Source organism: Anomalospiza imberbis, chromosome 6, assembly GCF_031753505.1.
Source record: "Anomalospiza imberbis isolate Cuckoo-Finch-1a 21T00152 chromosome 6, ASM3175350v1, whole genome shotgun sequence".
In the NCBI taxonomy this organism is placed as follows: domain Eukaryota; kingdom Metazoa; phylum Chordata; class Aves; order Passeriformes; family Viduidae; genus Anomalospiza; species Anomalospiza imberbis.
In genome coordinates, this window is record NC_089686.1 from 40641143 (window position 1) to 40669105 (window position 27963).

At 46.9% G+C, this 27963-nt stretch overlaps 1 protein-coding gene across 2 annotated transcripts in view; it reads right to left on the reverse strand.

Moving 5' to 3' along the window:
* The window catches only part of CD82 (CD82 molecule), a 39255-nt gene extending 13879 nt beyond the window's left edge, over nucleotides 1–25376 (reverse strand). The window contains exons 1-3 of one of the 2 annotated variants that reach the window (XM_068193710.1): nucleotides 25249–25376; nucleotides 5627–5708; nucleotides 408–480 (exon numbers count right to left, since the gene is read on the reverse strand). In XM_068193710.1, the coding sequence (XP_068049811.1) occupies nucleotides 408–480; nucleotides 5627–5689 (136 nt within the window). In that variant the 5' untranslated portion in view covers nucleotides 5690–5708; nucleotides 25249–25376. Of the gene's footprint in view, nucleotides 1–407; nucleotides 481–5626; nucleotides 5709–13529; nucleotides 13555–25248 lie in introns of those variants that run through there. The other variant, XM_068193711.1, reaches the window with a different exon arrangement.
* Nucleotides 25377–27963: the final 2587 nt, after the last annotated feature.

Sequence of the window (27963 nt, forward strand, 5' to 3'; positions counted from 1 at the left end):
AGAAAGCAGTGAAGGACTCACACAGCAAAATTGAATTAAGGCATTGGGGGCCTTTGCACATTATGGTAATAAGGAAATAATTGTGAAAAAACAGAGCATGCAGTGAAAACAGGATGAAATACTAGCCCCTGTGTTTAAGACGAAATATTTGGATTGTTGGTTGAAGAGGCAGTAGTCTCACTCAGTCTGACCCTGGTGTTTCAATCAACAAGACTAAGGAATGCTACGTCTCCAGGGCTGCTTCTTTTCACTGTGTCCCTGATAACAATCCCATCTTGCTAAACACCATGCAACTGCTCAGGCTACAGACCGTGCACAAAAGTATTGCTATTCCTAGACAGCACCATAGTCAAAAACAGCCCCAGAACAGAGCCAATTTAGAAAAAGAGGATGAAACACAGTCTTACGTAGAACTGCAATGAAACTCGTTTTGTCGGCCAGAATCCATATTCCAAATCCCAGGATCACAGCACCCAAAATCTGAAAGAGCAAGAACAAAACACACGGTTTTGTGCAAGTTACAAGCTTAGATAAATAAGAAGAGGCAGTCACTATTATCCATACTTCCAGTTTAAAAACAATCATCCCTTTGCTGTTCCCACACATCTCCTCTATGGTACTCCTCCCAGGGTAAACAGGATTAGCACAACTCCAGGAAGAATGCCTCAGCCAACTGCACAGGAGCCCCAAGATCTGCTTGGCAGTTTTTCACACAGTATTTTAATAGTACATAACATTGTATAGGAGGACCATTCAAAACAGTCTGAGGAAGAGACACCCTGCTGCTAGAACATTGTTGTCAGAAGAGAAAGGTAAGTGCATTGCTTCTGTGAAGAACCAAGGAAAGACAAACACATGATTTCAAATATTTTTTTAAATAGAGAAACCCAAGAGGCTTGGCCCCTACTTTCTGGCAGAATACCTGAGCCTCAGCAGAGTCAAGAATTATGTAACATTAGCCATGGCCTCTGCCTTGCTCACCACACATTTATGTAGGGCAAGGATTAGTAGAGCAATATGTCCCTGTGAGGGCTCAGCTGAATCCAGACACTGAATTCAGTAGCCAAGAAATGCATACATTTTCCCATCTTACTTTGAAAGGTGGGGGGAAGCATGGTCTGTTTTAGCCTTCATGTATCAGCAAGTCTTCAGGTTTGAAAAGAAGATGAAACATGTGCTGTTCAGCCAACTAGGACTGGAAAACACTTGTGCAAAGGTCCAAAACAGGCTTTGAAGAAATAAGGAGTGGACAAGAATTATAAGTGAACTGCAAGTAGCTGTTCTCACATCAGCAGGATTTCAAGATAGGATGAAGTGAAATAAACTAACAGGGCTAAAGAGAGATTGCAATTCTGTGCTTCATTACATAATGTTTTAATACTTGGGAGACATGGAAAATGCCAAACCACCACCCAAAGCAAGCTGGCAGAGAGGGTTGTATGGACAGGCATTGGCTCCACACTTTGAAAGTTTACACTAGGCTTCAGCTACTCATGCAAAAGAAGCTTTTCTGAACAAAGATAAAGCTACAGTCTGAAATAAGCTGCTTGCAAGCTTTCCTGTCTTGGCAGAAGGTGCATCATGTAGTTAGCTCCAGGTACAGCATTAGAAAGTCATCAAGCAATTTCCCACCTATGAAGCATACTGACTCAGCTACAGAAAGCATGTAGCTGCTGTATCCCAGAAAAAAAGAATTCCCCTTTGCCTTATGTCCTAACATGCTGCCCACAATGCTCAGTCTGCCGATCAAGCTAGAAAGGTCCCTTTAACATGCAACAGCTGGGAGACCTAAAAAATTCCTCTCAAACTTGGTAGTATCAAGAACTGTTGAACTGACAGTTTAAGGCAGTCTCACATTTCAACTATAGTTTTAATAAACATTTGTTTTAACAAAGTTGCTAACCGGGCTGTACATGACATCCCTTTTGGTTCACTGACCCTGATATGTCACCTAAGTTCTGCTGTTGCTGACAAAATACAGAAGGGCTGCTGAGCAGAGTTCCTGGGAAGTAATTTGTTATGAGGTGCTCAGACTATCCAAGGCCTGTTTTCACTCTGATCTTTGCTCCAATCCACAACTTGTGCATTTGCCAGGAGCTGCTATGGAAAACACTACAAGGGGAAGGCAGGGAGACAGTAACTACAGGCAGGGAGAAAACACTGTCCCATTAACAAGAGTATATTTACTTTCTAGCAGGATAATATCTCTGCTTAGCATCTTCAGGAGTTTGCATTGCATAGCAAGGCTGCTTCTGCCACTGGCTTGGCTTCAGACCCTCCACAGAAGAAATCACATCTGCTTTCCATGGAGTTTAATTCCTCTGTTCCACTGCTGTAAACTCCTGAAGTGGGGAACAGATGTCTCCCCTCCTCCCTGGGGGGTGGAGCTTTCACCCCCAGTTTCAGCAAAATGTCCTTCTACACCCAAGCAAGAAGAATGCAGATCTCTCATTACAGGGACAGCAGTTTCCCACAGAGAGGTAGTCAAGAGGGGTTTGGAAAAACTAAGATGTGATGAAGCTGACTCATCTTGCTGGAAAGAGCAGCTGGGGGTTCCCAGCGTTCTTTCCCCAGCACTGCTTTCCTTCATGCTCAGATTGTGTGATATAACACTGAACCTGGCAGAGGGGTCAACAGAAAGGCTCTAAAACTCCAGGCTTTGCTTTAGGTAGCAGCCTTCTGCTGCATTTACTGAAGGATTAGAAATAGGACAGACAGTCATATATTCCAAACAAATAGTTTCCAGAGACTGTTAAACTTGTCTTGCAGAGCTGTCTTCCCTTTAAGGAGAAGCATGTGCTGCAGCACGTGCCTGCTAGCCAGGAAGGTAGACGTGTTAAATTCTGATTAGGAAACTAAGATTATACTCCAAGCTTATCTGGTATCTTTTCTAGCAAGCAGTCCAAGTAACCTTCTTCCCTTCAACCAAAGCAGGTCAAACCCCTCCCTGAAGTAAAGCTCCAAGACTGCAAAATACCACTAAGTCCCTGAACTACTTCAGCTGTAGCAAGCAATCTTCTCACAGATCTCGAGCTGTAGAGAAATGCTATTTCAATGACTAACTTCTAAAAAGAGTCACCAGCATGCCTCTATAGGCTTCAGCCATCAGCAAGGCTGAAGAACACACTTTAGCCAGCAAGGGTTGGCCTGCACGGGGTGCAATCACATAGGCTCAGCCCAAGGCCCAGAGCAGACATAGGGCTCTGTCAGCAGCATTGGTGCTCACCATTGCTCAAGCACTCTCCTCACAGCAGCTTCAGGAAACCAGCACAAGGCATTCAAAACCTGTCTGTGCTGACAGCTCACAGCAACTCAATACAAGCAATTTCTCTGCTAGGTTAATATAGCTCTACCACACTGTGTAAGCTCAAGAATCACCAATTCAGACCTTGAACAACAACTCACTCTCCCCAGTTCAGACCTTGAACAACAATAATGGAAAAACATCTCTGGTCACGTACTTCCTATGAGATGGAGAGAGTAATGTATACCACCTTCCTCAACATCTGGCACGTGCAAAAAGTCAAGACAGAAGCACACTCAAAATCTTCACTCCAGAGGAGTATCAAGCTCAGCCAGAACACAGTGGCTTTGGATACCTCACTTTGACAGAGCAGTCCAAGGGGAAGACAATGCCTGTGCTGCACAGCAGGGTTAAAGAGCTCATTTAAAGCAGCTTCTCCTTTAGTCAGCACAGACCTTCTCACAATACATCCTGCCCTAAAGTTCTTACTCTCCAAGTCCAGCTCAGTGAATCAGACAAGCTTTCCACAAGAGGGAGGGGGCTGGATGCTACACCAGAGGACCTGACTCGGAGCAGGATGTGCACAAGACAAAGAACAGCTACTTCCAATCACTTGCCACCCAGACAGGAGTACTCAAACTGGAGTTCTCCAGGACCCAGAGAGGGATTCAGCGCCTGCCATCCTCACAATCTTGCAAAATATAGGAAAGTGCAGCGTGGATGTGGGTCAGCCCAACAAAGCAGCTCAACTCTGCCTCCCGAGAGCATATCTCTCCCCACAGGCTGCCTGCAACCATGCCTGGCTCAGCAGAGCAGGGAGAGAAAGGCAACATGGAATAAAGATGCCACAATGACCATAGACAGCATACAGCAAAAACAGTGACAGTGTTATAATGTACAGCAGTAATCTTCCTCCTTTCCTATATGCTAGACTGGCTTTCTTGAAGAGAACTTTCTCTACACAAAGATTAGCTAATGAACGCAGACCGAGGTTTGAGCATTAAGGAAAACAAGACAGTGGCCAGATACTGGACTTCAGCAAGACTCAAACACTGTCTTAACAAATACAGGTCAGCTTCCCAGAGTAGTCTGGTTGTTATATGCCACTTAAAATTTAGCACTTCTTCAAGAGAGGAGAGACACTGGATGCTGGTATCTGCAGAGGAGTCCTGCACTAGTAGGAGGACAGGCCTGGACCCAGATGACTTTTCCTATCTTTAAAGTGAACTAAATCAGACTCAGAAAGACCTAGTGGCACTTGAAATACCTCTCCTCTCCCTCCCAAGAACCTTCCCCATGGATGCTCTGAGCACCCCTGACTTCAGACCATTAGACTGCAGTTACCTACTCTTAGGATGGAAGGAAACACAGAGAGCAAAAAGTGAGCACAGTAAGCCAAGGGAAAACAGACCTAGATGTGCCTCAAGTTCATCCTGTGTGCTACCAGCTCAGTGCAGCCATGCAGGAAGCAGGAGTGAAGCTGTGTGCAGGGACAGAGACCAGAAAGCAGTGCTCTCCTTATCATGATTCACTTCCCTCCCTTCTTTCCCAGCCTGACCCCTCCTTTTCCTTATACACTGCACAAAGGATACTGATATGAGACAGGCTATTTTCTTGCTGATATGTGCAAAGCTGAAACCTTGCACTTCCCCACCACACCATTCCACTGCAAGAAGACATCACCAGCAGTACCATCACTGTCCACAGGACACACAACATCTAGGCATCAGAAAGATGCATGCAAGAATGTGTGTGGCCCTCCCAGACCCAATCTGTTCCAAAAGGAGTTAGTTTTTGCTAAGCCTCACACTTGAAAATAACTGCACCCAGTGGGCTGTTTTATTTCCCCAGACAAGCCTGTCCCAGTCTCCCCCACCTCCCCAACTCCATTTCAAACAGGAGACTTGGACTAATTCATCTTGTCACAAATCAAAACCAGCCGTTGGGACTCAAACAAAATTAGAGTTGCTCTTTGAAGCCTGGCTGGCCTATTTAGGAGGGCACTGCCATTACTTGGCAGGTTTTGTAGCTCTGCTGCTCAGGGACAGTTCAGCTGCTGCTCCAGATGTGTCAGAGAAAGTAGTTACAACTGCTCTCCTTCCAGAAAGAACCCATAACTCCTGCTTTCCCTTCCCAATGCAGGAATGGAGCTGTGTGCACTGGAGGCAGCAGGTGGCTACTGGGAGTGGAGCTGCTTGGCATACCTGAGACAAACACAGCAGCTCTGACATCCCCCAAATTCATGGGTCCCCTCCTTCCTTCCAAAACTGTGCCTATTTTATTTAATGAACATATTAGGCCAACATCCAGAAAACAAAAAATCTTCTAGCTAACTTTGGTCCAGACCTTCCTTCTTACTCCACAGATGCTCAAAATACTTACAAGGAACAGGAGATTGAAAAGGAAGAGGAAGTACTTGGTGACTTTTAGGCAGCCAGACCCCATCTTCTTTCACTTACGGGACCTAAGGGGAAAGCAGAGAGACAAGAGTTATGTTACACACAGGTCCTCTGGGCAGCTTCAGAGCAACACCCTTACCCTGTGCAGAGCTCTGGCTCATCTGGTGGACCTCAGAGCACATGCACAGACAGCACAGAATACCAGAGTTGCTTTTTCAGGACAGTAAAACAGGACACCAGCACCACACTACAGTCACTGCTGCCAAGATCTTCTGGAGAGTGACACAGAGCTATCAGCAGTTACAGAAGAAATTTAATCACAAGTATGACAGGGCTCACCCCCAGATTGGGGTGACCCCCGAAAGATGGAAAAGTGTCTCCTCCAACTCGTGCCTTCAAAGACTCAGTAGTCTTCAGTCGTCCAGTCTCAAGGTAGTTTATTGTATGTTATCTAAAAGATTTTCTTCCTGAGCTGCTGCGGTCCGTTCAGCAGGTCAGACAAGGCACACACTGACCTCCCAGGGGACTGGTGCCTTCTTTTATATCATACATTACGTGTTAAATGTTTATGGTTTTTCCCCAATACCTATTACCTATATTGAATAGTGACTTTCTACTCTAAACCAATCTGTGAGTGCCAACATCACCGTGAACATGGAGGTTAGGAAGGAGAACGAAGGAGGACAGGGCACGCCCAAGTCCCTCCATCTTAGAACATCTGATCCCCATGTACAAAACCCAGACCCCTCGGTACAAGGCCTAAATCCCCCCTGTACAGCACTCAAAGATTCTTCCTTTCACTTTGTGACTACTTCTACTATAATATCTAAACTTTTGTGTTTCCTTGTTCTTCCTGCAAGGTTGGTAAATTGTTCCATGGATCAGGTTCAAAGCCAAAGGGGTTTCCGGCTGCATTCCAGGGTCTCAAATGCTTTTGACCTGGTCCCGGAGCATCCAAGAGCATCCGAGGCACATTCTGGGTTCCGACACAAATACACTGCTAATTCCATTGCTATTTATATGGACTTTGCAATAGTAGCATCAATCAAAACACCAACCCTAGCTACTACTCCTGGTGGTGAAAAGTGATGCAAGCGACTTCAAGTCCCTGACAGCAGTAAAAGAATGTAGCAGAAAAAGCATGTAGCTTCTGAAGCAAAACAGATTATTAAAGGCAACAGAGATTATTAAGGGGATGGAGCACCTCTCTTATAAGGACAGGCCGTGAGAGTAAAATCCGTTCAGCCTAGAGAAGAGATGACTGAGAGGGGACCTCATCAATGTCTGTCAGCATCTGAAGAGAGGATGTTAGAGGATGAACCAGGCTCTGCTCGGTGGTGCCAAGCAGCAGGACAAGAGGCAACAGGCAGAAACTGATGCACAGGAAGTTCCACCTGAACATGATGAAGAACAATTTTGCCATGCATGTGACCACACACCAGAACAGATTGTCCAGAGAGGGTATGGAGTCTCCATCACTGGAGATATTCAAGAACCATCTGGACGCAATCCTGTGTCATATGCTCTTGGACGACCCTGCTTGAACAGGGAGGTTGGACCAGATGACCACGGTGGTCCCTTCCAACCATGCTGTGGTTCTGTCTGCTTCTCCTTCCCAGCCCAGATTCAGTTGCTTCCTACATAAACAACAGAGAACTTTTAAGTTCCTTAAAATTTGCTCTATCAAGCTCCTTGCTCCAAACATAGCATGCCACTTTAAGAATCACCAGCCAGAGGAAGAGCAATAATAGGCTGAGGTCACCAGCCTGGCCTGGGAAGAAACAGCCCTAAGAGAGAGCAAGGTCAGCAAGGCTCTCTGCTGTGAGCCTCGCTGTACCAAGGATCACCAGAGCCCAGTCCGTTCTTTTGTTTCAATCAAAGGCTTTTGCTTAATCCTATTAAATATTTAGGTTAACTCTGGAGCTAAACTGGTGTGTGGGCCTTGTTATAACTGCCTAGCCTTCCCAACAAGCAATGGTCACCCTCAAACTACCAGGAGAGACCACAGGACTGAACTCTGAGGCTCAAGCTGCTGCTCTAACTTCAAGGAATGCCATGGCTAGAGACTGTTCATCACTGCACAGCACCTAGCAAGATGTTATTGAGATGAGAAGCAGCAGAGATATGAAATGTCAGCCAGCTGTGCTACAGGCTGGTCTCAAATCTCATCTGTATAGCAGTCATTGCACCTAAGGAGCTCTTACTGCACAGCCAGGTTAGCAACATCTCATTCAGTTTTTCTTCAGTTAACTCCTCAGGTCAAAGGCCATAAAGACAGCTGCACTCAAAAGTAGGTCCTTCAAACAAGCCATGGAAAAGTCCTGTAATAGTTTCTGGTCCATATGTACACCAAATATCAAACACACAGTATTCCCATTTTCAAGGCTGCTCAGTGCAGTCATCACCATGAGTTGGTTCTGTTCCAGCACAGATGCACTATACAACAGCTGCAACACTTCCAACCTACGAAAAGTGAATGAAGGCTCTCTGTTAGCAGAATTCCTCCTTTCCTCTGCAGGAGAAATGTTCTCTCAGACCACTAGTCCTGGAAAGTACCAGCACCTAAGGCTGCACTTGGAGAGGATATCTAAGATGTGAATTTTCCCATCCAGCTGGCTTCCTTGCTGGCTTCACCATGAACATATCTCTTCTTAATAGGATCACAAATTGGAGCCTGGCAGTCTAACCAGAACTCAAAGGCAGCCAGATCCCTAGGTGATGATGACTTTCTCTTGTGGGAGTTACAAATGTTTTTCTCTCCTGTAACCTAGCCAAGAACTAAACTAAGGTAACAACTTCCTGCACAATGCACTGGACTTCTTACCTTAAGACATCTGATCCCAGGTGCAATCCCCCAAAATTTCAAATGGGAAGGGCAAGTTTCAGTACTCACTGACTTGCTTCCTAGCACTAAAAGCCACATGCTGCCTATCTAAACTCTGCCCACATTGTTTTGATTTGTCAGGAAAACAGATTTGCAAAGCTGTTAAGATCTTTATAAAAGTTATTTCAGCTAATTAAGCAGCAAAGCAAGTTTACTGGGGAAAAAGATATGCCTGAGGTAACAAGAGTAAAATACTGCTTTCAGGGCTCTTCTACTCCTAACTATTTGTTAAAGGCATACCATCTTTAATGTTTATTCCAAATACAACCCGAAAACAAACATCAAACCCCAAATGTGCATTACAGTATTATGCACCATTCTCTTCTTGCCACAGGGCAATGTATCTCTTTCATAGCTCCTAACCATAAAGTAATTCAAAGTACAGTTTTCATGTCAGAGAAAAAGGGTCTTAAGGTTTTGCTTTGAGCTTTTAAGATACTATAGAGCTCCACTGAAATATTACAGATTTTTCAGTTTTCCAATCTTTGCAAATTAACTTACTTTTGTCCACTACATCAGTGAAAGTCCTCAAAACTCAATCTTCTGAAATTGCAGAGTCATAAGACCAGCAACACTATCACACAGTAGAAGCAGAAGCTCAAGAAAATTTCAGATAGGTCAGGTTTGGAAGCAGATGAGCTTGGAGTTAGCACAACTAGGCATATCCAAATGCCACTCAGTAGCAAAAAGAAAACTTAAGTACCATAGCTAGTGCTGCAGTAAAAAGCTGAAGTTTGCCTTCTGAAGTTGGTCAAATTTTGAGCCTTAATGTCTTGCAGCAATGCATGCAAGGTTAAATACATGAAGTCTGCAACTTTCAAATTATACTGACTGTCCACCATTATTTGTTTTTTCCTGTCCCTCTCCACTCCTACTGCTTTGACCATTCGAATTTTCATCCCCAAGAAGCAACACCCACTCTTTTCAACAATCTCGTATACATCCAGGTTTTCTCTGTCATTCTTCAGATTGATGCCAGCTCTATAGAGGATTTCACAAGACACCATCAGCTTACAGAATGGCATTTCTTCCAGCCTCTCATTCTCCATCTTGTAAAGATATGCAGGATTATTTATGCAGTGTGTTGCTTTGAGGTACTACTGCCATAACAACTTGGTTTCCAACACAGCCTGGTCAGCTGCTGTGAAGTTGATCCAGGGTGTTTCTTAGCCCAAGGTTCAGACCAAGGACCTGAAGGGAGAACTAATACCAGGAAGGCATCAATTGATCCAGAACTCAGGGGTTTCCTACCAGGAAGGAATGGAACAAGTCTTCACAGGCTAGACTGGCATCAGGGGATGATTTCCTGTCCCCTCCATGACCTCCAGGTCTCAGGCCCATCATTCTCCCAGCAACAGCAATGACAGCAAGACCTGTATGTGGAGCAGGAACATAAAATCCAGGACATGTGTGCCTGATGAGATGCAGATAGAGGCCTGCTTTGTTAGCAACTGCAGAGAAGTCCCATCACAGCATAGAGATTAACTTAGTTTTGTCACAGGAGCCTGTGAAACTCCCCGTCCCCCTCCTGTAAAAGGTGACCCCCGAGAAGGACAGGTGATATAGGGAGAATTGAGTACCTCTGCCTCCTGATTCCACCATTGGCCACAGAGGCAGGAAGGGGAAAATTCATGTACAGACATTATAACCACATCAGTCAAGGGGCAGAGAGGCTAAGTTAATTTTTAATCGCAATTCTGCTCTATCCAATTAGATCCTGTACTGCCTCACCCAGCAAGCACTGCACGCTTGGTGCTCAGTGAAGTTTATGATGTTTGGCCCAGGCTAGTTCTGTACATGCCTGGGCCACGCAGCTCTGCTGGGAAGAGGCTCAGCCCTCCTCGGCAGCACCACCCTCACGCTCACTCTGCAGGTTTCTCCCTGATGAGCTCTGGCAGCTGAAACACCTCAGCTGCCAAGTTACTGTACAGCACAAATAAGGGGCTCATTTATGAGTGCAATGAAAGAAAAGAACCACAAAACAAACCAGAGCAGAACAGCTGTGGAAACCACTGTCTCAGTAGATTTACAAAAAGTGGAAAGATCATGAAAACCCTTAAGGTCAGCATACATGAGCTCTGACAGTCAGTCCCAATACTCCAGCTCAGGTAAAGAGTGTTCACATTTTACTGTACCTAGATAGCCTGAGAATGCTGTCCCCTCTTCTCCACATCCTATTGCTCAAGGACAGGAAATGACTGGCTACAAAGAAGCTGCAGGTTGTTTCTCTGTACTCTGACCAGTCGCTCCCCACCAGCACCCCTCAGGCTCTAACGCCAGGGGACTTAAAACAAAGGTAGACCCTACAGGACACGCTACTACCAACTTCTACCAGGCTAGGATGAGGTCAAACCAGCACCAGATTTGGCTTTGACAAGTTGCTATTTCCATTGCCCCCACAAACACCTCAAATGCCCTTTAAGGCTGGCATGATGGCTCAGATCTGCTATTCCCCCCGCCTGCTCAAGGAGAAACTTCCAGTTTGACAGATGCAGAGATGCAGCAGCCAGCACTATGAACTAAAGTTCTGCAACATACCCTAAAGCTCCTGATCCTCCTTCACATCTTGCATGTGATGTGGAAGGGGGGGGATCTTTGGGTGAAAGTCCAGCTGATCCACTACAGCAACCTCCAAAGCAGCCTCAGCTGATCTCAAGCATTGCAGGTGCTTCTTGACACAACAAGCAAGCACCACCTTCCTCACCTACGTTAAGTCTTACACATTGCAACAGGTCATTACCCTCAAGATATTACAAGGCTGGACTCTTAAAACACCTAAAGCTGTCCCTGATCCAGTCTCATCTCCTTGTCTTTTCTTTTTCACACCACAACACTGGCCAAAGTTAGCTGGATTCATTTGCAGACAGATTGACCAAGAAATCCTGGAGATGGAACTCCCACTGCTGTACTCAGGTTGCACAACTGGCTCCCTCTGCCCAAAGCAACTAGCAGGTGTCCCTAGTAAGGGATCATGCATGCTGCTGGTCCCATAAAGATGTTTATCTGCACAGTAATTTGCTTGAGGCTGAGGCCATTTTGAAGGCCAGTGCAGTTACTCTTTATAGTATTATCCCAATCCAGAAGAAGATTAGACGTGTATATGGATCGAAACCCACAGAAGCCAGCACACTAGAGTTGCTCACTAAATGGCCACTTCCCAGCTCCAAAGCAAACATCCCCATGCAGAAGAGACTGGGGAAGGGGCAGCTCACAAAGCCCTGGGGCTGAGGAGGCAACAGGTTATTCTTTGCAGGATTCTGAATCCTTGCACCCCAAAGCCCAGCTGGTTCTCTACCCATGCACATGCAGAACAGACATTTGGCAATCAGAAAGTTTCCTGATCATGACTGATGAGACAGGACAGCTTCACACAACAGTACCAGTTAATGAACAATGACAGAGTTACTAATTCTCCTGTTAACCAGGTACATCACTGCCCTCAGGGCAGGGACTGTAAGTTACAGCCCCATTAACATACAAAGAACATCCTAAGGAGTTCATCTTGTTGACGTTAGTATACAAAGGCCTTGGACTTTCAGTACACCTGGGAGGTACATCTTGTCTCTGGCAAGCAAATAACCACAGAGCTGATGAATGACCCAAGTCTGAATTCACTGAACTTTCCTTTAAGCTTCACTGAGATAATACCAGCTGTGTAATGACCTTGAAAACATAAACAAGATTATGGGTGTCATGGAGATTTTCCAAATAGCATCTCTTCACAAGTTATAATGGAAGGATTGAGGGAGAAGCTGGATCTTAAAAATTAAGGCACATATATTACATATTTTAGATATATATTTATATGTGTGTATCTCAGTGATGCAGATACAGGTTCTTTTTGAAGGAAAGTGTCAGTACAAGGTAGAAAAGTATTTCTGCATATTACAAATTTTGGAAACAGAACAAACCAGACCCTCTATTATTCCATCTACTACTAGAGAGTTTCTTCTTAAGTAGAAGTCTTCAATGGTAGAGGAGATGGTCTGAGGGCTAAGCACAGAGGGGCCAGCACAGCTACATCAGCCTGCAAACTGCAGCATCACACTTAATCATCTGCAAACTTTGAACTACCAGCACAGACATGTACAGTGAGACCCTAACAGCATCTGCAGGACAGAGACTCAAGCGTGCATGCAGTCCCTCCGCATTTGCTACTTCTGGGGCAAAGGGAGCAGACTAGAGCAAGGCAACAGCTGGCTGCAAGTCCTGCAGAAATACCACTGGAAAGAACAGATTTCTCAGGAATAGCTTCTGAGGGAACTTATCAGCTCACAGTGCAAAGGTAGACTTGCTCCTGGAACACCTGGTAAGACATGCAGCTTTTCTGTCTGACTTGTATAGTTCATATACTGTTGTGTGAATTATCTGACTAGCAACTACATTCCCCAGCAAGACCCTGGGTTAGAAAGCACCTGTAGCATTTCCTATAATGGCACAGATTTTTCACTGTATTTTATCACAGCAAGAACGTGTTGTGTATTTTGTAAAAAGGAAATGCGTATTATAGAAATGTACCTCTGATGCTCCACGGGAAGTGATCAGATATTTATAAACCACTATCATATCGTTAAAAAGAAACCAAGCCCACAGTTCAGTATCAAAGAGCAGCAAAGGTTTTAGAAGCGACTGTTTTTATCTCTATGTTCACAAGCAGTGTAACACGTTTTGAGAACATCTGGCCTTCACACTTCAGTTTGAAAGCCAACATTTAAGAAGGTCTTCAGTCCCTACAACTGGCAAATTGAGAAAGTTCTTTGCTATTTTCAGTCTACACACTCATGCTTGCACAGCATAACAGTATTTGCAGGATGTCTCTGATTTAAGCAAAACTTTCCATACATCAAGACCAGAGATAGAACTCTGCCAAAAAAAGGGAGGAAAAAACCAATCCCAAACCCAACAAACTGTCCCAGAAGTCATTTGAGTCTCCTCTCCCCCTACAAAAAAAAACTCAAAAAAACAAAACAAAAAAAAAAGTAGAAGAAATTAATCAACTTACCAAAAGTAGAAGACAGAAGAAATAGCCACAGAAAAAGTACAGTTTAGTGGACTTTCTCTTTTTAATTAGTACGTATTAGAATGTTAGTTGTGCAACAAGCTCTGCAGGTCAGGTCCAGAAAGAGGTCTCCACACTGACTAAAGCCAGCACACAATGCAGTAAAAATGCAGAGTTTTCACAAAACTGGTTGGGCAACTCTGTCACTTGACTACATTGGCTCTTTATTCGCTTCAACAACGAGACCAGCTCAGCTTTGTTTTCTGCACTTGGAGCTGCCAGGCTGCAAACCTAACCTCTGAAATGGATGTCCCACCAGCTCCCACTGCCATCTGTCAGTGGCACCAGTGTGTCAAAAACAGTCCCCCTGCTCTGGCCTGCCCCACGCCTCCCCACAGAGGAGCCAAAGCTGTGAGCAGGACCTGCACTCCAAACTGCAGCAGGGAGACCAGCACAGAAAAGGAGTATTCTGCTTGTGCTCAGGTAAGCCTCTCCCCAGCACAGTTCTGCAGCACAGAGGATGCTTCAAAGTGTTTCCCTGTGCCAGTCATCAGCATGGAAATCCCAGGTGCAATTACATGCACAGGACAGGCTACCCTACCTCCCTTCTCATGCAAGCAATGCCTTGGAGGTCAACAAATCTCCTCCAAGGAGTCGCACAATATCTCTCTCAATGCCAATTGGCTTGGAGACACCTCCCTCAGATTCAGCAGCTTTTTCCCCCTGCCAGAGCTCACAAAAGCTACCACAGTCCAGGCAGGAAGAAAGCCTTTTTTTCTATTTTATGAAAAAGCAACAGAGACTGTAAGACTTAGGCAGGAGCCAGGTAATATAACTGATTTTTATCTTTCCTGCCTCCTCCTCCCATAAAATGCAAGAGGTCAAGGTCGAGGACTTTTTACTGTAAAGTTCCCTTTCCAAACAAACTGGTTTTCAGTTACTTCCATTTTTTCAGATGCTAGGGCAAATAACTAGTGGGTGATTAGATTCAGCACACCCATGACAAACATGTTTCTGAGAAGAAAGAAAAAACCCATAATTTGAACCCAAACCCAGGATGCAACACTGCAGCATCTGCTTGACCTGGGAAATGAGGTTTCCTATTCTCTTGGTTCTTTTCAGAAATTAGCAGAGAAAGTAGTTTTACTTCAAGGGCAGGAAATTTTCCACAGTTTAGCAACTTGCACAACACTTAAACAAACAACTTCTCTCTCCACCTCCCCTCTGCTTATTGAGTCTTCAGACCTCCACAGACAGGTGGATGGGGCTCAGCACAGCCTGGGCACCAGCACCCGGCATAGGAAGGAAGCTGAGCTTATCCAGCACCGCTGCCAGTAATTGCAGGCTCTCCTGGAGTTCATTTCATAGCTGAATCCAGACACTTCTAGAAGTTAAAGTACTAGAGATTGCCTATTCAGAAGGGCATAGGGCAATGAGCACTCCCTTGTCCTTCTCAGATCAAACCTCTGGAGGAGCTCAGACACCCTGCCAAACTATCTGACTCACCAGAGCAATGAAGTCCCTTGCAGCTGACAGCCCACTGGAGAATGGAAGTGTCCTCTGCCACCAGGATTCTCCCCAAGACCTCTCCCCCTAGAGTACATCCACATGCTCTCAAGTGGCAGAAAGCAAAAAAAAAAAAAAAAAAAAAAAAAAAAAAAAACAAAAAAAAAACAACAAAACAAAACAAAAACAAACCCAATACCCACCACAAAATAAACAGAAGAGGTCGCTTGTTATTCCAAATGACTGTGAAGCTTTGGAATTAAGTAATCTTCCTTGAACAACAGAAGAGACAGGCTAATAGTCTACTTTAATCATATCACAGGCTTTGTATCAGACTCTTTGCTGATAGCAAGGTACCGATCTAAAGAAGCTGAGGCTTTAACCCTTTAGTCCACAGATTAAGTAGACCTGGAAGAGTACTGCAAACCCATCATTAATGGAAAGTGAAAAGAAGTCCTACTGGCCCAGGGAAGTGCCTCAGGACACAAGTGGCTACATCTTTTGACTTGTTACTGGAAACAGTCCTTTCACTATTTCTAATTTTAGGCAATTTTGGTTTTGCCAAATATACCTTTTGCTAACATGTAGCTACCTGAACCACTCCTGTGCCCCTGCTAGTACATTGGCACTGCTACATGGGATTCCAGAGCAGAAGAGCACAGATCAGCAGCTGTAACAATTGCTCCTCTTCAGCAAGGTCTGCCCGACCATCACCATGGGCATCCAATCTGAAAGCCCCCACTGCAGGCTGACAGTACAGGAATCAGAAGTACAGGATTCCTGCTAGATTCTCACACAAAATACCTTGTGATCTCTCCCAGATTTGCATACCAGGGAAGACAAGGGAGGTAACTCAGCCAAACCATTTGTTACAAGCAGGCAGGGCCAGCTGAGCCTGGGGCCTCCAACCTCAGCGGTACAGGATCACACACACTGTGTGCTGCCACTGTGTGTGGCAGCAGTGACACAGCCACAGAAGGTTACTCCCAGATCCAGCCTCTGCCCCAGAAGAAGCTGTACTTCCACCAGACCATCCCAGGGTCACAGGAGACCTTGTGCCCTGCTGGAGCGTGTTCAGCCCTGCTGACGCGGGGAGCATTGTCACAGACAGTCTGAAGATAAACATTTCACAACATCCTGAGTTTCATGCCACAGATGCCACCTGACACCACCAAAGGGTACAAATGAAAAGAGAAAGCTGGAAATATAAAAAGCTCCTGAGGAAGGGATTCTGTCTCAAGCAGCCCCTGTTCCCCAAATGATGACATACAGAGGGTAGAAGGGCAAGAAAAGCCCTAAAGTGCAGGACTTTAAATCACAGATCTTTTGAGTCACTTCCGGCTACTCAAAAACATTAACCACAACCACATTTTCCCTCTCCAACATCATGGTAAATAATACAAATAGTTTCATTTGTAACTGGCAGCACCTGGCCACAACAGCCAAACCCCTTGCTGCCTTGATCACTCTGAGGATACAACGCAGAAGCTATTTCAAACTTTGCTCTGGAACAGTCAGTCCCAACAGGGGCTGCTGTACAGTCTCTCAGATGTACAGCAACATTGTCTAACACTTTTTCCTTTCACCTTTAGAGAACAGTCTCCTCATGCCAAGCTCTTCTGACAGGAGACAGAAAATGGAAAAGAAAGCAACACTGTACAGCATAAAAAGCAACGTTGTGAGGAGCAAGAATAACACAGCGTGAGCTGTTACAGAAGCTGCAGCAAAGTTGCTTTGCTCTCAGTCTAAGCATTTTAGGAAGTGAAATGCCACAATAAGAAATCTCAGCAAGACAAGGCTGGAAAACAAAGGGGTCCTCTAGAAAACACTTAGCCAGCTGGAAGAGATACGCAAAATCTTTTGGTTGCCCTTCTATGAAGATGGTCCTGAACTCCAAGGCAGGCTGCAATACACAGAGGTGTTTTGCTACCCTGATGATTGCTACATTATCATGCAGGTAATCCCAGCAGAGTTAATTGGAGCAATACAAAAGCACTGATTAGTGACAGACCTGCCACCTGCAGTTAAGATCACTCCTCCAACACGATCCCAAATAAGAAAATAATCAATCCTTCTAAGCAATACATGTGTAGGTTCTGGACGGAACTGTTTCAAGCCAAGAAGAACAGACACATATGGGATAGGTTCCCTAGGAATTTGGCAGTTAAAAAAGACAGCAAGACTTTGAAAAGCTGGGTCGGTTTTGGGAAAAAGAAGGGCCTCTTTGGAGTCTGCAGACCTATGCACAATAGTCTGGAAAACGGGTTCAGCTGAACCTGAATCAAGAGAGGCTGGGTGGCCTTTTCTTTCCTGAAAAGGTCTCCTTTTCTATATTTAGAGCACCAATATTTCAGAAGACTATTTGATGGAGGAATGCTAGAAGAATAAGATGGAAAAAACAGTGATGGGGTATTTACTTTAAAATAAGAAAGAACCCAGAATAACTAATTTACAAATAATCTGTTGAGCCTCAGTGCAGACATAAATGCTCCCCCATTTCAGGGGGGAAAAATGCAGGCTGTTCCATCTTTAATCAGTAAATCATGACTGAGGCTAAGACTACTTTATAATAGGATTGCAGACACAATTTTTTCTTGCTTGCCTCTGTCCCACCACATTGCTGTTTCTCCCCCCACAACCCACCTGGTTTTACTTCACATCAGCTCCACAATTTTTAATCAAGGCAAATTCACCAATCACCTAGAACTACAGCAAAGGGTCTCATGCATGCTACCTGGGCAGGTTATGGTTGTCATACATGGCTCCCTCTGCCCCCAGCACACACATCCACCCACTGCTAGTGCAGCAGCTCGAAACCCAGCCCAGCAAAGGCCCATTGCCTGCTCCTCCTCCCACTCATCACAGGGCACCAGGGCTGAGATCCTGGGCACAGGAATAACCATCAGACAGCACCACAGCAACACAGCTGCTGACCAGCCTCAGCTCACACATGGCTGCACAGGCTGTTCTTCTTGACAGCAAAAGGCAAAGGCTGTCTCTCTTCTGGGCAAACAAGGAGCAACTGTTTAGGTTCCCATGGGGCAGCACCGGGTGCACGGCCACCTAGTTGTAGACACAGCAGTGGGTCTTGCCAGTGGCTGATAGCTGGGATAGGAAGAGGTTTCCTATCTGCCTGAAGCTACACAAAGAAGGAACCTAGTGTTTTACTACAGGATCAAGTCTAAATCGCTGCCACAACAGCCTTCAAAGCTGCAACATGATGGACTGGTAATGAATGCAGAAACACTCAGGCTCTGAGGCCACCAGCAGGACTGCAGCACCAAATCAAAGAAGCCTTTGAGGTCTTGGACTTGGGAATTAAAGTAGCTTGCCATTCCTCAAAATAGCCCTTCCTTGAAACAGTCTCCTCTGCCAAGGCAGCAGACAGTTTGATGCAATTTCTGACATTAAAAAATTCCCAAGAAATTTTGGCAACTGCCTTTTTGTCACCTCAGTTTCATTCCAGGAAGCCCTGAGTCAGAACACCTCCCCCAGTGAGAAAGGGCAAGAGGAAACTCTGACATTTCAGGTCCTCTCACATCAGGCAGGAGAAGCACCAGCAGCTGTGGGCATCACCAACCCCTCAGAAGCAGCCAGGACCACCCCAGTTATAGCTGCACTTGCACAAGGTGTTCTCACCCTTGGAGGATCTAGTGCAAGGAGCTGCTGAGCTCCGTGCACAGGGAGCAGCCACCCCTGCAGCAAGACCCACTTGGAGGGAGGGGTTGGGGCTCACTTGCAAGGCTGATCTAACACAGGGCTCCACTCCCCCACACCACCAGCCTGCAGGAACTTCTCTTGTACCTGAAGCCTCTCCTCCCGCTCCTGTGCAGTCTCCTCAGAGAAGTGCAGCAGACCCCTCGAGAACCAGGGAAGGGTTCCTTTACCTTGTTTCACACAGCTCACCAGGACTTCTCCATACAGCTGTGGTCTAGCACTGTTCTACCAGCAGCTGCCGAGCAGAAGTCCCCTCTAATTAAAAGATCCTCCTTCGGGAATAGGCAGATTTACTGCACAACTCAGAGCGGTCTTCAGCTATTCCATGTACATAGCTGCAAGCCGGCATTAGAAAGGGACCTGAATGCAAAGAAGAGTCCAGCAGCTTCTTAGACTGTTGGGAAAGTACATTTAGGCAGCCACAATTTTATCTGGTCCTCCCTCCCCTGAAAGACTTCAGAGATGAGCATAATTAGATTTTCTGCCTGCCTTTTAAGCCCCAGTTTCTTCAACCATGCAGCATAGATGCTGCAGAATAGTTCGCGTATCTGTTTTGTCAGTGCAAAACACAAGGCAGCAGCAAGGGCAAACAGCCTTGCTAACCTGCAGGTCAGCAGTCTGTCTCCTTAATCTGAGTCCTGCTCTGCTTCTCTGTTTTACAGGGAGCCTAGCTCCATGACACAATAAAGGGAATGAGGGGACCAAGAGGCCCAGGAAGCACACTGGGAAGTTGAGGGAGCACACTGGGAAGTTGAGGAGATTCCAACAAAGCCACTCAAGACTGACTCATCACCAGCGACTTCAATCCACGACAGACACATGACCAATTCCACAGCAGGCAAGAGCACACTTTGTGCCACAGTACTACATGAAAGAAGTCCCAGAACGAGTGCAGCCCTAGAGACAGTGTCCTGTTACCACAACAGCCAGAAAAGCACCCTTTTATGCAAAGAGTACTCTACAAATTAATTGCTTGCAAGCAGAGAGGAGAGGAGCAGAGCAGTTTTCATAGTGACTTTTGAAAGCAGCCATAGCTCTGAGGACCAAAGTCCAAAAAACCCTTTGACACTGTCACCACTCAGTACAGAATTTCTTTTCAATTTCTTTCCACACACATTCCAAGTAATGTTAAGTAAGCCATTTGCATGACCAAACAGAAATCAGAAAAAAATCATATAGGAAGGGAATAAGACACTCCTAACACAAATATTTTTTCCTCTATTACTAGAACACTTAGAAACTGAAATGCCACAAAAGGTATAGAAACTTCCCTGGAAAGATCTAACTAGACTATGTTAGTACACACAATCTATTTAATTTAGACTTTGCAATTGATTCCCAACAAAACTGCTAACCATCTATCACAGGAGACATACCGGGTGTTTAGGATTTGCATATTTTTATATTATGGGGTGATAGTAGCAGCCCTTGAAATCCTAGTCAAATGCCCAAGATGCCCTTTTCACATCTGCCCTGCATGCTGTTCAAGAAACCCTGCACCAATACAGCTCAGGTCGTGGCCCCACAGCAACCTGATGCACAAAATCCCAGAGGCAGCTCACTTGAACCTGTGCCAGTCTGGTGCACCAGCCCAAGCAAAACCAGCATCCTGGAGCAGCTCATTTTAAAACTAGACAGACAAGATGCTGCATGCAATCTCTCCTGTAGAGGCAGGAGATGAGGGCATCACATTCCTGTGTAGTCCCTTGAACCCATCCTGGCAAGGGCACAGAAACCTCATGGATCACAGAGGCAGTGACCAAAGCAAGGTGCTGGAGAAGAATATGGTTAGATCCAGTGACTGTAACCCCTTTTTCAGAACAACTCTGGGAAACAGCCTCCTTATACCAACAGGTATAGCTACTTTACAGTAGGTTCAGTCCCTGCTGTGCAAACTCCTCTAAGATAATTCTTCTCCTTTCCCAAACTACCTCATTGGCAATGGGAACAGGAGGGATCAAGGGCAGTTCCCAACTCCAGCTGTGGGAAGATCAGGTCAGCCTAAGGTGCACGGCTGCAGCTCTGACAGCTCATCTGTTCTTTTGCTTGCATATGAGAGACTGAAGCAGATTTGTTTTGCCTACAAAGGGAACTCTCCATTATATAACTTCAAATCTTCAGGCTGCTGGATATCCTAATGTATACAGCTCGTCCCAGATCAGCATTTCTCCAGTACACATGGCCATGGGATTATCATCATACTGGAAGAGATCAGCAATCTGCTTACAGCTCAGTAACAATTTTGTAGTAAAGGGTAAAGCACTTTCATGATGCACCTGCCTCAAGGCTGTGCTGCAAAGCAACTAAAATCAGCAGCCCAGCAGCATCTTGAACAAATTCCACCAGTACTTTGCTTATGTGCGAGGGTCTTCCTCTGGTCCTTCTCAGCTCCTGAGCTCCTTAAGACAGTCAGGGCACTTACCACACCAGCAACTTTCAGAAATTAAGTGCGTGCACTGGACTTTGGTTTGACTTGCTTTTAAATGGTGGTGTCCCAGTAGGTGGTGTCCCAGTTCTGAAGCTCCATCAAGGAGACAAAGAACTAGAGCAGTCAGCCAGACAGCCTGCGCAAGCAACCTCTTCCCACAGGACAAAGCCTGTCCCCAGCTTAGTCTCCTTCCCTTTCTCCCCTGTATTTACTTTGGATGAGCCACAAACCACCAGCTTCCCCGGCTCTGTGGTGTTCAAAAAGACACATGCTTGGTTTCAGAGTAGGCAGTCTCCAATCCCTGTTCCCATCCCCACAGGCTACTGTTTTATTCCCTTTTTCTTCTCTGATCAGCCAGACAGTCCCTTCCGCAGAGCTGCTCACAGTAACGCCTCATCTTTCTTCCAGAAAATTAGCGAGCTCTGAATCTGACAGTGCACACAAGAAGTGATTTAAGCAATCTCCACTACACAGTTCCTCTGCTTCACTTATCACCCCATCTAGACTGAAGTCAGCCATTAACTGCCTCAGTGTTTCCAGGCCCTAATAGCCCAGAGAGCTTTCAGCAAACAGGCTGTGCCACAGCCAACCAGCCGTCAAGGAACTGCTGACTGTGCCTCCTCTATTATTCCTTTTACCATGCCAAGACAGCCTGTAATTTTTAGCCTTTCCTCCATTTCATTCCCTCTAAGAATACAGAAGAGCCAAATAGACACAGAGGTGGTTAGGTAATGATTGCATCTCATTACACAGTTGCTAAAGAAAAGGTGGCTCGCTCAGCCATCCCTTCACATCTATGTCATTAATCAGTAGCCTGTAGAAAGCTCCAATCCCACACTCCTCCAACAGATGCATTAGTGCAAGGAGACAGTTTATTTCTTTGCCTATTAAAGCTTACAGGCACATGGTGGTGGGCAGGCTACTGGGCCCAGCTACCCCTCTGCTGCACAAAAGGACTCTGGACGGCACGATCTCTGTGCAGAGACAAATGAAGGCAGGGAAGGAGAAGAAGGGGATACAGATGTCATGCTCTTGTTTTAGAGAAGTGAAGTTAAGGCGCTCTAGGGTGAATGCCATAATTCTTGGCAGTAACAAGTTAGTTTTGGGGCACATAAGTTTTTCCACAATGGAAACTGAGGAGTAAGTGCAAGAAAGCTGTGGCTCCAACCACCCCTTGTTACACAGACCCACTGGAAATAACTGCTACCTCCTCCAGCCTTCCAAGCTACTCAAACAGAGCCTGAACCCCAACAGAACCCACCCCCTCTAGCACCTCCCACTCACCGGCCAAGAGAAACCAAACCAGGAAAAGGTTGCTGCCATGCCACAGGCACCATTAAAGTGGAGCAGTAATTACTGCTTCAGATAGCATGGGGCATGATCCAAGTCCCAGCATCCCCCTGGCATTCCCATAACAGACCCTATCCCATCAGTGCCCAAAGGTCTTTGTGGCATTGCCCTTTGCCTGGGCTGTGTGCTTCCTGCTGTAGCAATGCCAGCAGGCACCAAGACCCACAGCCACGGTCTGAAAAGTGCCCTGGGGCCTGTGGTTACCAGGGGTCTCAAAACTCCCACCTGCATCCCTCTGACTTAAACATATACTGGATGAACACCTGCAATCCTGAATAGACCCTTCCTGCCTTACAGCTGTGAGACCAGGACACAGAGTAACAGAAGAGTGGTAAAACTTTCCTTGGTTACAGTCAGATGAGAAATTTCATGTGAAACCCTGCCTTGCACTTCAAAGAGCTTGAAGCAGAGTGGTTTGAGTAGCAGGGACAAGAAAACCTCCATGGAGCTGTGGGAAGGCCTCGTTAGAGCATTTCCTGCAGCAGCTTACAGTTGTAGGTCACACTACACCTGCCTGTCACCCAAGAACTAAAATAGAGACAACAACAGCAATGAAGAGAGTCCAGATGAGCCACATCATTAAAGCTGCTAAATCCTCTTAAGGGAGGAGCTTCCATGCAGCAGGACAGAGATTGCCCACAGGGAGGGCTTTCTCCAGGCACTCAGCTTGCATCTTGCTCTATTTCTGTCACATGCAGGTAGGAAGCTGAACAAACACTGCAAACACTGAACAAACACTCACCCAGCCCTGTAGCACAGGGATGAGAATTGCATCTCAGTGGTCCCCAGAGCCCTTGACAAGGATGGAGAAATCCAGCCAAAGAGGGGTTTAGGTCCAAAGAGGATATACCAAGTCCAGATATTTTGGCAGCAAGGTCCTTCTCTGAAAGGGGTGCTAAATGACACAATGTTAGGAGTGAGGAGAGGCTACTCACTTCTCTGAGCCACTCCAAATCCACACAAAGGCTTGCAGAGCACTTGACAAAGGTTCTTAAAAGGTTGTTAAAATCCACCTCATTGTTGCAAGAAGTTTTGCTATGGAACCCTGTCAAGTCTTCCAAAGCCCTTGCAGAGACACTGCAGAACAGGTCACTGACTGTACCACCCAGTGCCCTTCTGCCTCATTAACATTTTCTTCCCACTTAGTGCTCATGAAGTTCTTAGTAAGAGCTGAGTAATTTGTCATTTTTACAGTTTGGCATATGCTTGGCATCAGCATACAGCAGCACACTACTGAGACTGCTACTCTCACAAGATACCTCCATCTACATTTTCACATCAGTGTTTTTACACTTTGACCTTGTGGTCCACCAAAATTATTCTAACCACAGGCTTCTGCTTGACGGCTCTCATGCAGTGAGCAAGCTTCACAGCAGCAGGCTCACATCTTAGGCTTTGAAGGGGATTTTTCTTAAGCCCAAGATGTCTGAGAAAGAAAAAAAAAAAAAAAAAAAAAAAAAAAAAAAAAAAAAAAAAAAAAGGAGAGGAAGTACCACTGATGGCAGATTTCAAGACAGCACTCTCCAGCTGTTCACCCTTGCTTGTACAGAAGCACATGGGTGTTGTCAGAAGGTAACAACCCAGAGGCCTCACAAGTGGTGGGATCTCTGTTACATCCCTGTGAACCTCTACCCTCAAAAGCAGCTCAAACACCTCCAAGAGCAGCTCTTCTCCCCAGCCACTACCTCTGGGAGCACTGCAACAGGACACTGTCCCCCCCTTGCACAGCTAGTAAGTTTCAAGCTCTTATATACAATATGCCAGAGCTTGTCCAAGATATAGGAACACTTTATCCTAAACTAGCTTTACAGTTTACTGAATCCAACATTTAGATCCCAGGATGGTTGGGTTTTAGGTTTCTTTTTTTTTTTTTTTCTGTGCCAAACACCCTATTTTACATGAAAGCATACACAGCAGAGCTTTAATGCTCTGGGGCAGAATCAGCATGCCTGGAGCGCAACGAGCCGCTATCCCCTTATCAACAGATTTGTTACCAGTCACATTGCAAATGCAACTGGCATTTACAACATCTGGATAGCTGTTGAACTGCAAGCCCCACTCTGAACTGCTCCCAGGGATCTTAAAAAGGAAGGGAAAGAAAAGGGACACAGCAGGCTGGGCCAGCACTAGATTTCTGTAGTCGTAACAGGGTAAGATCGCTACGGAAGCATCTAATCCACACCTTGGAAATCAATCAAGACAGAGCCGACTGAAGCCAGCTGTATGCCCAGTCTCATCAGCAGAGGCACTCGGCCGGTATCCCCGCACAGCAGCAACCCGCCGGGCCAGCAGGACCCGCTCCTGCGGGCACCGCGCCCGCTGCACCTGGCCGCGGTCTCGGGTGGCACACCAGCTTCGCCAGGGGATCACGGCTCAGCTCCACTCGAGCGTGGAGGGGCGCGCCTGGGAGCGCCCAGCAGCGGGGCCTGGCGCCCCGAGCGGCTCCCCCGGCCCCGCACGCAGCCCCGCCGGGAGGGGCGCGGGGCCCCCGCCGGGGCTGCCGACCCGCAGTGCGGGCTCCCGCCCCGGCCACCAGAAAGCCCCGCAGAAAACCCCCGGGAAGTCCCCGCCGGGCACGGCCCCCGTCCCGCCACGCCGAGACCCCCGGATCGAGGGGAGCGGGGTGTCCGGGCGCGGTGGAGGGAGTCCCGGCCCGCGCCGCCCCCGCCCGTGCCGCCCCGCTCCCCGGCCCCTCTGGGCGGGCGGCCGCAGCTCGCCTACCTGCTCCGCTCGGCGCGCTGGGCACGGCTAAGCTCGGCGGAGCGCTCCCCCCTCCGCCGATGTGGCCCCCGGGGCGGAGCCGGCGGCTGCGCTGAGCCGGCCCCAGGGCGGGCTCTGCCCGGCCTCGCCGGGCGCTGCGCAGAGCGGGCGCCTCGCCCGGGCCCTACCGTGCCCGCGGCCGCGGGCTCCTGCGCCGCCCGGGGCTCAGCGCAGCGCCCGCACTGCCCGCTCCGAGCCCGTGCTGCTCGCTCCTCACACCGAGTCTCGAGTTTTCCACTGCCCACCTGTGAGGCGTCGGCCGCTGCCTCCTCCTCTGCACCTGAGCCCAGATCAGCCCGCGCCGCTCGGGCAGGTGGCCAGGCAGTGCGCTGCGGCCCTTTGCCCTGCTCGCCGCACTCGCCGTGAGCCCGTCTCCTCCCGCGAGCCCTCTGTCTGGCCCGTCAAGTAGGTGCAACAAGCGCGCACACACAAACGCCCCTTAAACCCCTTTAAGGCCACTCGCAGTTTATCTGGTGCTGCGAGACGCACGCTGTGGCTCCCTGCCCAGTGAAAACAAGCCTGATGACCCACCGAAAGATTTTTCCAGTGAGCCATTTCGCTGCCCCAGTGAATCCTGTAAACATCACCCGGGCTGCACATTGTTTCCCCTACAAACCCCACGTTAAGCTCTTGTTTGCCCCAGTGCCTCCAGCACTGTGAAGATGGTGAGGTGTTCGCATGCTGTGGCTGCTGTTTGCTCTGCTGACCAGTGCCACTGCGTTGTTTCCATGGGCTTCTCTGTTTTGTGTAGTGTATCTGCTCTGCGCAACAGGCAGCAAGCTCAAACTACCAGCTCTTTGTTCTTGGCACGTGGCATAATTAGCCCAATGAGATCCTGCCTCTTCTCTACTGGCAGAACACAAATAAAAATAAAAGTGATAAGGCAGTCTAACAGCAACCTGTAAATCCTCATTTTAGACACGCTGAAACCAAACCCATCAAGTCAATCCTAAAATGAAGGAAGATCAGGAGGTCCCTCATCCTTCTGAAGAGCAACATTCTTCACTTTCAGGTATTCTGCTGTGCTAACAGGAGAAGGACCAGCCAACTCATGCAGCTCAAGGTCTTAGTCCTCACTCCTGGAGGCAGCAAAACCAGTTTGGCTTTTGTACTGAGACAGGTGTACAATGGCCACCTCACTCTCTCCTAGCAAGATGCCTCTTCGTCATCTCTCTGTGTCTGAAGGCTGACTCCTTACCATGCCTCCAGGCTTCAAAGAAAAAAAATTTAACCGGTTCTTTTTTGGGCTGTGCTTTATTCATTGCATTTACTTGACATTCATTCTGGCATTTAGAGCCCCATCCAGTCCAAACCTTTCCCTGCAGCTCCCAATCATTTCCTCTGGTAACCAGGATTAAATACATCCTTCTTCCCCTTTTCAGCAGTGGCACTCCGCAGCCTTCCCACTAGCCTGTATTTTATCCTGTGGACATATTTTCGGTCAGGATAAGCATGTGGCCATGTAATGGGCAAAGCCAGGCCACATAAGAAGTCTTCCTTCACGCATGGATAGCGTGAGGCAGGAGGGGCCATGGGAGGAGGCTGCACCTGGAGAGCAGGTGTCACTTGCTGAGTACCACGCACATTGTGTGCAGTACCCTGGCCTCCACATCCTCCTCCGTGCCACCAGCAGGTAGCTGCAGGCTCGTCAGCTGGCATGAGGGCTTGGCTGGGGAGAGGGGATAGAAATGCAGGTGCTGAGGCAGAAGAGGGACATTAAGGTGGAAGTGAAATGACTCGCTCTGCAAAGGGGTTTTTTTGGGTGTGGTCTCACACCACGATTTCTGCAGCTGCTCACAGCAATACCAGGCTATCCATGGCCTGCAAGTGAATTTTGCTCAGACTCCTTCCTCATACAAAAAAAATTGTAAGGCTGGTTATTAGTGTCTAAGACAAGGAGAAATTGTGCTTGAAAATTATTTGGGGCAATATCTGAAAACTCATTTACAACCAGTCTTGGGGATTGTGTCTTTCTGGAAATCAGCAGCACTCTAGCATCTCTTTTCAAGTAGAATTAACCTTCATTAAAAATACTTCTAGTCTCAAGCAAAACATTGAGTACTTTTTCTTTACCTCTTCTCTCTCTGTAATAGTCTTTGTCTTTAATTCAAACATCTACTTGGGCTTATGCCTGTACTCTGTAAGGCACAATGCTTACCTATAAAGACACAAGGGTTGGTGGGGCAGGTGAAATAGCATCTGCCTGTTCTTATATTTAGTCTTACTCATTCTGTGCTAACAGATTATCCAAGCCTACAGGTACTGAGCATGTAGCTTGTTTCTGATTCTTACAAAAATTGTCCTACTTTGAGGAAGGAAGCCTGGGCTCAAAATATTTCCCCTGAGGATTAGTGCAAAGGCTGTTTCTTAATGAAAATGGGTTTTAAATAAAAAGTGATTACAAGGTGCAGTGCAAATGGATAGTGCCAGCAGCTCTGTGCCTGAATTCATTTGTGTCAGAGGCTTTGAGAACCTGATCCATGTTAGCAAGGGCATTGTGGGAGTACATATGCATCAGTGACTGCATGCATAACTGGTTATGCTCGAGTGCCACTCGGATATGAACCAGTGAGTCCAGAAAAAGCATTAAGTCTATACCACTGCATTTGCTGAGAGAAGGGAATAGGTTTTAAAAAAGAGCTTCCAAAGTGCCTGAATTTTATTAGAAAGTCTGAC